General features: G+C 37.6%; 1 protein-coding gene across 1 annotated transcript in view; it reads right to left on the minus strand.

Moving 5' to 3' along the window:
- LOC145675236 (putative tubulin polyglutamylase TTLL9) overlaps positions 1-6,985 on the minus strand; it is a 104,221-nt gene extending 97,236 nt beyond the window's left edge. Inside the window, exons 1-3 of the mRNA XM_081745619.1 lie at positions 6,612-6,985; positions 5,766-6,087; positions 352-444 (exon numbers count right to left, since the gene is read on the minus strand). Of these exons, the coding sequence (XP_081601745.1) occupies positions 352-444; positions 5,766-6,087; positions 6,612-6,985 (789 nt within the window). The remainder of the gene's footprint in view (positions 1-351; positions 445-5,765; positions 6,088-6,611) is intronic.
- Between the last annotated feature and the right edge of the window lie 3,297 nt (positions 6,986-10,282).

The raw sequence follows: 10,282 nt of genomic DNA on the forward strand, positions 1-10,282 counted from the left end.
TTTTTTCTTTCTCTAGGTGGAAACCCGAACGAGTTTTCCGCGCAACCAACAAACCGACCACCACTCGAAGAAGATAACTGAGAGACTCACATATGAACCTATACTCCGGTTTCGTCCCGTTTTATTAATAAGATAGTCCTACTATGGTCTCTAGTAAGACTTAGGATTGAAAATGCTACTATTAAATTAAAAAAAAAAACTACCATTAATTTATAAAGTAAATCATTCTGATGGTGACTCGGGATAATTTTCGCTTGTTGGAAGTTAGTATGTCTTAATTTACAAATAACTTTTCCCTATCAAACCAAAACAACTTGATACGGACATTAAAAAGAAGTATGTGTATCTTACCTGTACCCATCCTCGATCTTTCAGAACGTCCAAAATTGTTGACGAGCCAACGCACCGAAAGCGTATTTTCTCTTTTGATATCCGTGGAGATTCCTAAAAAATAATAAGAAAAAATTGTCATTCTGTAAGAAAAAAACTGTCACATGGCCAACAAGCCTAATTGCAACAAAGTAATAGGAATAAGGGAAACATTTCAGTGACTATTTTAAAAAATGGAATTTCATTTTGGGAAATATCAAAAATAAATCTGTAAAAGATATCTGAAGCATTCTACCAAAGAACGCCGTATAGCACATTTTCGCATATACTGAGATACAGTAAAATCATATTATACGGTTCATGACTGACATATACTGAAAGTCTCGCTTCTCCAATGCCCTAACTATGGCCCTACTGTAGTATGCTGATAAACTGCAATCAACGAAAGTAACTGGAACAAAGCTACATGGTGAAATGATAATATAAAACGATTGCAATAGATGGTTAGGTATACATGATACCTTTGCCACTTTGCATCCCAACTTTTGTAGTATTTGGATTGTTATCATGTGTTTTACAATACTATTAACGTTATGTAGTATGATGACGGATTGTAATGTGCAAAAGGCAAAACTAATATGTCACATAAGCATGTAGCAACTTCTTACAGGCAAGGTAGTACATCATCCTACTTCAGGTCCAGTCTTGGGAGAGATATACCATCTGGAAAAATGGAACTTCACTTTAGACATTCACTGTTCCAGAGAACCTACCTGTTCTGTACAATGGCTGAAGAATGGTCTGATGGATATACTATGGAAGTTTATGAAAAAGGAAGTTTTACAGAGTTTTACACAGAATTGCCATGTGAAGATGAGTGAAGTGAGTATTTTGGGGTAATCGATACCATTTTGGTTGAAAACTGGGATAAGAGTAACTTGGCAGAGTGAACTATGTGTTCTAGTATAACCAATCAATTTCTTTGTCTTTTTTTTAATTTGGTTAAAGAACTAGTGACACAGTAACTTGCCATACGACAATAAGTTTAATGCTTGTTTTAACGCAACAGATCATTCTTTTTTAAATAAAAACAAATTTCGGTACTGTTGTCGTACTACTAATGTTCATGTATCCCATATTGCGCATACAGCGTTATTCCACTGAGAAATTTTCAGTTGCCTGCCATGCGGTTACATGCTACAAATTAGCCACTCATAAAGTGACATATTCAACCACTGGTAATATATTTGCTTAATATTTTATTTTTTCCTTTTAAAGTTCAGAAAAGTTTTCTAGACAGGTTTTCTTTGTTCTTCCAAATTCACTTAAATGTGCCATACGGCATTATTCGGGCGAATGTTTCAATTGATGAAGTGTAAGGAAGGCAGATAAAAGTAGTTTATTTATTAAAACATCATTGTTTATAGTTTATAGTGTATGTCATTTCTTAGCGGCATTTTGTGAAATACGTAATTATTTTGTTGTTGTATTATGCCAGAAACTATACAGATCAAATTATAAAATCAATTCTAAATCAAAAGAACTAATTTCACTTAGTGCAATTCTTCAGAACCTTAGTGCATACATTAACCTTTTCCAAGATCACTAAAATGTGCAATTTGAAATGAAAATTAAATTTCTAGGTTTACGTCCAGCACTTATGTTCTGTATATTAAAGGAGTCGAGTGATTATTGAAAGTAGATTAGTGCGAAGGAATTTGTGGAATGAATGTGCGAGAGAAAACTTGAGTAGCCCGAGAAAGCCCACAGGAACGATAAACGTAAACAGAGGGAGAATCATAACTTTCATTCCTTCGTTTCAGAATTCAAGTAGAAAATATTATTTTTACGAAACCGAAGTATTCTATTTCTTCTCGCCATTTATTATGAAGTTGATTTGTAATTTACAGTGTCTCAAGTTAATGTATACACTTTTAAAACAGAACATCTCACGGAATAAAGCAGACAGGTATACGATTTTTGTGGTATCTGTGTACCACATTTTGAGAAAGTAAATCCCAACATTAAGCGGGTTTGTATATTTACACTCCTTACTATGAAAACATTTATTATCACTCCAATCTCAATCATTTCACAGATTGAACCTGCTTTATATAAATTATTAGGATGTAAAAATGAATGTAATGTATTCGAAAAATACCTTTAAAGATTGCAAGATCTGTAACGTCCAAATATTTTTACCGATAATGTGTATTCGAATCGGACAAACAAATTGAATCTCTATACAAAAATCAAAGATCTGCGATTGCATACGAAATGACAGAGCAGTTTGGATCAATAGCCTGTCAATAAGATGTTTGTGTTCTAGCTCTGTAGGAAGTCAAGTTTTTTCTTTGAAATGTGTTGATATTTTCATTCAAAGACTCAGCATTTTTTCTGAATAACTCTTTGGCAACTTCTTTCCTTTTAAATTCAAATAGAAGGGAACATTATACGAATCGTAAATCTAAAATCAATTTCTGAACAGACTACCTTCACTATCCTCTAATTTGGAACGAAAACCTATTCATAAACAGTGGTGATTTCAGAATACTTTCCCCAAAAGGATCTTCAATATGCTGGGGAGCGAATACTACAAACACACTGGTAATTCACAATGAGCACGATCGAAGATATAGCCCCGAAGGGGAAATTTCTGTGCTCGAGCTGGGTGCGGAAGTCCCCTAGACCCGCCCCTGGAATCATTACTGTTTAAAAGGTTTCGGTCTCCGAACTTATTCCCGCTAGTTTTCTTTCTTTGAAGAACTGTAAAGGGCACAGTGTACGCCGAAAAACAAACAAACAAATTTAATTTGACCACCAAGTTTGGTCTTGTATTTTGAAAGTGACTTAATGATTTTTTCAAGCATCCTCTATATATGCGAATAGCCTGAAAAAAAGTATAAAAGCCAAACGTTACTTCTATATTGCTGTTAGACTTCTGGAAACAGAAATTTATGTTAGGTTCTTTTCTACCATGTTTAAATGAGATGTTTTTATCTGAGCTCCCTTTTCTTCTTCTTCTTCTTCTCTCCTCTTTTCTTCCTTTGTCTAACTTCTCTCTACCTCTAACAGACATCCATCGGTTTCGGTTTTTCACTGTGTGTGGGTTTAAATTTCTCCCTCCATCAACTTATGAATCTTCTTTCATCTTGCTTTTATTCTTTCATTGTATTGATGCTGTGTATTTTAAAATTAAAATTGTGCTCATGTTGTATGCTGATTTTCGTATGGAATAGATGAAGGGAGAGGAAAGAGAGAGGGTCTCGTTACCAGACACGATCATGGGATAAGAAGGTGTCATTTAGGTGACCTAGCTGCACGACGTTTGCTGTCGCAATTTATTTTATGCGAAGTGTACCAGGCTACAAGGTTACAGTATTCATACTTTTGTACATTTTCTATCACACGTTGATTTTCGATCTCACTCGCGTGTGATTTTGGCTTTACACGACAGTGTAAGCCTGTACAAGACCCAAAATTAAAGATCACTTTACTCATATTTAATGAAACAAATACTAATTACCAAGTATTCTAATATCAAAGTATCTGTGCAAATCACTTTGCATCCAAACTATTTCCTAGCTTTTTTTAAAAAATGAAAGTATTTTTCAATCAGAATGAAATTTGATTTTAGTTGTTGCAGCAACTGCACTTCGTCCCCGGAAGAGGATACGAACAGCAAATTCCATCTTATTTAATTAACAACACTAATACACGGTGTAAGCTATTTTTATTGAGAAAAAAAATACGTTAATATAGTTTAAACTTTGTTTTCGACAAACAAATTATTTTGCTCATAATTAATTTATATAGCATGTTTCTTTTTCTTCAAAGAGACATTACAGTGGAAATGAAAGAACTCCGCAACACGCGGATGAGCAAAATTTGGGTCCGTTGCAGCACGGAAGGAGATACCTTTCTGATAAAACTCGTAACTGTGGACGAATTCTGGGCTCATCACTTCGAGTTCGTGACTAAACCCCAGTCCATGAAGTACAAATAGTCATTCTCTTCCCGTTCTAACAAGCTCAAAACGCAACCGTCTGCAGAAATGTAATGGTCACTTTGTTTCGGGAAGTGAATGTGTGGTGCTAATTTATTCTTTTGGCGACAACACAAGCCTGTCAACTCCGATTGCTACGTGCAGGCAGTAATAAAGTTGTGTGTACATCTGCATTGAGTCCGTTTTCACAAAAATACAATTCTTCAACACGACAACACAGTCCTGCACACTAGCCGGGAGACCACCGCTGCGTTGCCGAAGGTTCAATTCGAGATTATTTTCCCGCACTCATCTTACAGCTCTGATCTGGCTCCCTGTGACTTTTAGCTGTTTCCAAACTTTAAAGACGAGCGTTCTGCATCCGATATGGAGGTAATCAAGACAGTGTGTTCTTGGTGTAGTCAGCAACCGGCCTTATTCTTCACCGACGGCATGCAACACCTACTGCATCGTTGGCGTTGTATAGTTGACTCCGCTGGAGACTATATTGAAAAGTGAAAGATTCCTCGGAAAGCGGAACTTTTAAGCTTTCTTTTGGGGGTAAAAATCTCACGGAAAGCAATTAATGAAAAAATAGAGGGTTGGAGACGAAATTTATTTAACACTCGTATATACCAAAATAGAGGTATCTATTACAAAATGGCTAAATAATCTGTTTACGAAATTAGATAAGAGATTTTTCAGAAATATGAATTTATAATGATAATGTTTTCGGATCTTTTTTGTTTCCCTTCAAACAGTGTGAAACTGTTGCATAGTTACACTGATTCTTCTTCAGAATTACTTCCTTCATAGTCTAAAACATGATCTGCTGAATTTTCACACTCATCTCCACACTGACACAATTCCGTGCAAGGTACTTTGCGTTTTTTGCAACGGCACGCATTGCATCCAGTTTTACAGACACAGTGACCATTCAACAAAATTGCGTCCGGCGCCGGTGGTTGCAAAAACAGGATAGGCTGGGAACGATGTTTTTTTCTGTCCATCTGTAATTTGTTGGCATGGAACTTCGGGATGGAGAAGGTAACTGTTTCTCCACACAAGGCACACTCAATAGGCTCTCCAAATGTGAGGTTTTAAACTTGCGCATGTTGGTGGAAGTCGTTCCTCTTCATTTTTGCGAGAGATGAGTTGCCATCGCAACTCTGAGAGGTCGTTACTGGAGTTACTGAATGCTGAGTACATACCACAAACAAATCGCTCTAAATTACTGCATGTTTCCTCGGTTGGTAGGTCCAGAGTCTTTCCTAAAGAGGCAAAGGACTCTAATATTTTTTGTCGCCGTTTTGATAGATTTTAAATGCTTTCTTTTCGATTTTCCATCAAATTTTCCAGAAACATCTGTGCCAATGAATGCATGGAAGCCTAATAGTCCTCTACACAAATCAGTTCCGAGAGCTGAATAGAGATCCCAAAAGTGAATTACGCGTCTTCCCTGGAGATCGCCGACAAAAGTGACTTGCGGGGCAATGTCTTCAAAGTAATGTAACAGAAGCAGTGCTACGTCTGTATCTGGTGAATGTATTGTCAAGTGAGCGTCAGGGTATTTTCTTCGAGCATGGATTGAATGGAGAATAATGAGTGTATCCGCTTCTTCATGACTGTGCTTTTTCAAATCGTCTTCCAGCAAATCTGATTCTACTTCTGCGCAATCCTCCCACACAATGATGACGTGCTTCTGTGAAGACATATTTCGAAAGTAATCGATGGTTTCTTTCGCCAAGAATGCTGTTAAATGTCGTTTTGTGCTGGAATGTGAAAGAAAATATTACTGATGTTTGTGGAATCATCCACACGGAACTCGAGTGATGTACCTCCACTTCGCTTAGCTCGCCTTTTTTCTTTCAAGGAATTTTCGCTGTACTTATCGCATATAATGCGAATTTCGTCTGATGATCGTGAGAACTACTCTATTTTTTCGTAAATTCGGTTGCAAAATCACCGCAAGTTTTCACCGTCGGGATCTTCTTCATGCTTTGTACAATTGACATTCCATCAATTATCATGATGTTTTTACTTTTAACACTCCTGTTTGAGTTTTCATCAATTTATGGCTCGGTATTGTTGCGTGAATCTAGCATTCCTTGCAAAGTTCGAATAATAGTGACTTTATCTGTGCGCAATAAAGCGACTCTGACTTTATCTGTGATGTGGAACGAACCATCTGCTGCAAAGAGTGCTCCAGGGATTGTAGATAGCTCAAACTCTCCAATAACTTTTTTTTATGTCTAAGTCATTGCGTGTACAACAGATGATTACAAAACGCTCTAACAAACTTCTCTCTTCCTTCAATTTGATGATTTTACCGGCTACAGTTTTTGTTAGCTTCTTCGCCAGATGTTTGAAGGACCCCATATTAAGCTTCCTCACTTTATCAAACACTGTCTGCGCGGAACCGTGAAGTTGAGATTTCACGAGCTGATCTGCTTGCTCTGTCCTCTTGTCATCACGGAGAAGAATATATGTGTTTATTTTCTCGGGAACAACTGCTTTGGTTGTGATGTTTACAAGTTCTCCTTTTCCAGCAAAAGGATTATCATAGTGAATTAAAATCTTTCTCAAGTCGTCTGCATTTTGCAGCACTCGAGTTTTTGAAGTTCCAACGACACGATGATGGTTATGTGACTGCTTTGAACCATTAAACATTTCAAATTCTTAGAGGACTTGAGTTACAACGAGTGCCGACTAAAGATAGCGATCTAGAGCTGACTCATTTTGTGTTAATCCAGTGATGCCTCCTGTTACTTTCAGTGATCGAATCTGATGTTCTATCCCGTGATCTGAGCCAATCGATGTAAAAGGATGACCGGACTTGTTGAAGCAAAAGTTTCCTTCTTTTAGATTTTCAAATACTTCAGGCTTGCTTTTCTGCAGATCTCGCATTTCTGCACAATACAGAGTGATCATTCTGGAGTAGTTTGTATGGTCATTTGCAAAGAAATATTTTATGAGGTCTTCTTGAGCAGAAAGATGAAGGGACCAGTTGACCTCCCTTGTGGCCCGAATGTAGTGCAGCATAGCTTCAAATTGCTTCCTATAGTTCCTTACAAACTTAGCCATATCACTCAATTGTCCATCTTCCTCTTCCAAAATGCTTCCAAATTTTTCCTCCTGAATAGTGCACATAACATTGTTACGTTTTTCTCTAATTTCCTGTGCGCTGTTGGATCAGAAGATACCGCAGTAAGACGCTTGTCTAAAGATGGATATATTTCTGTCTTCTTCTCTGCATATTTCTGCCATAAGCAATCCAGATATAGGGAATAGAGAGCACCATAGACATGTGTGATTCTATTCCTCTGTATAAATGTTTTCCCTGAATAATTTGACGGACGGTAGTGGGGCTATAAATTCCAGCAGCAACCCAACAGTCATCAAGCCCACTATCTTCAATATAGGATCCTAGTGAATGCAAGCATGCCAAGACAGTGTGGAGTTCACCCAAACGGACGCAGTACGAATTTTCCTCTCATATCCTCGCGGGCCATGAGTTTATGTACTTTCTCGTACAAAGGCATATCAAGGGTTACAACACACGGCGAATTGAAGCCCATAACTAAATCACAGATGCGTCGTGCATTCATCAGGGCGCTAAATAGTCCTGAATATTCCGTGGGTGGAATTCTTAAAATGGGTATAATAACTGAAACGTTGGTCTTGTTAACTGGTTTGGACAGAAAACCGTTGTACGATGTCATGAACTTCGCAACAGGTTTTGGCCCACAACGTTCATTTTCTTCTTGTGAATCGCATGTGCTTGAATTTGCTATGCATGCACATGATGACATAATCCACACCATGTCCTTGTCATTGCACATCTGCAGTTCGTCACTTGGTTTAGAAATACAATAACCTTTGTGAGTCTGTGGCTGAGGAACTGGAGCTGAAAACTGACGAATGCACACACTTGGAGCAAGTTTTTCGTGACTGATCTTACCTTCAGGATTGAAGCGCAACTTCTCAACCATCGTTACTTCATTGGAATACTGCTTTTGATACATTACGTGCAAGTTCCATGTAAAGTGTCTTTTCCTCTCGCTGCATCTTCATTAAAGTCGATGTTATCAATAGCAAACTACACTGGCTACTCTTTAACTGTGAATGAAGGTATATAAACATTATCATACTGTCTCACTTCTGTCTGCATTGCAAGGGCAAATCTAACTTCAATGTCCTCTATGTTCTTATAATTAACTCCGATTCCATAGTTCTCCAATGCATTTACGAGCTATTTGCTTCTTGTTTTATGATGAATGAGTAGCGGAAGCCCAATGCTTAATGGTGTATCAGCTTGTTGTCGGAAATTACTATCGTCATGTTTTGGATGATAGTTAATTTGACGATTAGATCTACAGCAAGCGACAACCAATTGGCATAAGTTGTTTACGGCTTTATTAACTTCTTCAGCTCGTCGTGTTGTCTGAATCTCTGACTTACAGCCTGAATCAGCTAACGCATGAACTGTTGGAGGATTGGCAGAGAGCTATACCCGTCAAAAGATCAATCAAATTTCCAGTGTTCACTGGCAAGGATTTCGTCACGAAGTATTTGTGATTATTTCAGTAATGCAGTTGCGTCAGCATGAGAAATGTTTTCGAAGCTATGAACGGCCTTTTCAATCGTCTTGGAAGCGCAGAGATTCTCAGAAGAGTTCATTTGTGGTGGACGGACAAAGTTCACATTTGGTAACTTCTGTATTTGTGATTTCAGATGACGCTTATAGTTACCATCAACTGTCTTTCCACTTTTGTTAGAAAGAAGATTAAGATAAGTTGTATTGACATGCCGCATACTTATTATAGCATCTTTATCCCGATAAAATGTTCATTGCAAAATATTTAGTAATTCGATGTCAGCCAAAACGTCTGCTGAAGATGTTAACAATCCAGTTTCATGTAGTTCTGATAAAGATTTTCTTCCTTCAGCATACACCAAGCATTTTAAGTGGTATTTGAAGTCATATGCAATTGCGTCCCCGGGTTCGTTCAACAAGGCGAGAAGGCGACACTTCAATTCATCAGAACTATTTTCAACAACGTTCTTAATTTTTTGCTCCATGGACAACGTCTGCACTAAATGAAGTTCACCCTCAGCCTCTTGATAAAATATGCATATTTATTTTTGTCAAATGGGAAGGTAGAAGACCTTGTTAAACTTGGAGTATCCACTGTTGTCTTCGAACTCGCACTATTCACTGTTAATTTCGATGGACGTCCTTTTTTCGCAACTGTAGGCACTATGCATCCATGTTTTAAAGCCTCCTCATACCTCCACGTCGATTTATCATAGTGTCACTTGTGAACTAAACTAGAGTAACAGACTTTGTGGAAGAATGCTGCCTTTTCTGCAGATGCTCAGGCGATAACGGTTTAAGAAGAGATGCGACCGCTGAATACTGAAGATCACCAAATGTACTTCTCTCCACTGCAATTGTTATTAGCTTTTCTAGAGTTTTCAAGATATGGATTTCGAGTTACGTCTCCTCTTTTCTGATCCTGGCACACGGTACAAAGATTATAATCAAGTTCTTTCGGATTTGGTGAGTCCATCTTGTAAGTTAATTACATAGTTTCATTTCTGAAAATAAAAGAAAGAATTGAGGAAACACTTTAGAAACGAAGAGTAACTCACAAGAGGACTAAAGGTAACGTAAAGCAAGTGATAAGATACAATATTTACGTTGCAATTGAAATTCGGCAAGTAACCGCACAGTTTCCCCTGCTACCTGTGAGTATTCCACTTCCAGCTGCACTTATATACTTTGTCCGAGTACTAGAACGTTCCAGAAACTTCCACTGAATTCTAATTGAACTTCTAAAACCCCATTGAATTCTAATGGAAAGTTCTAGAATGTTCGAGAAAGTTCTAGAACATTCTATAATTTTCAAGAAAGTTCTAAAATGTTCTTGAATTTCCGGGTAAGTTCTAGCATGTTTGGGCAAG

The sequence above is a fragment of the Thermobia domestica genome, chromosome 18 (assembly GCF_964235325.1).
Source record: "Thermobia domestica chromosome 18, izTheDome1.hap1.1, whole genome shotgun sequence".
NCBI lineage: Eukaryota > Metazoa > Arthropoda > Insecta > Zygentoma > Lepismatidae > Thermobia > Thermobia domestica.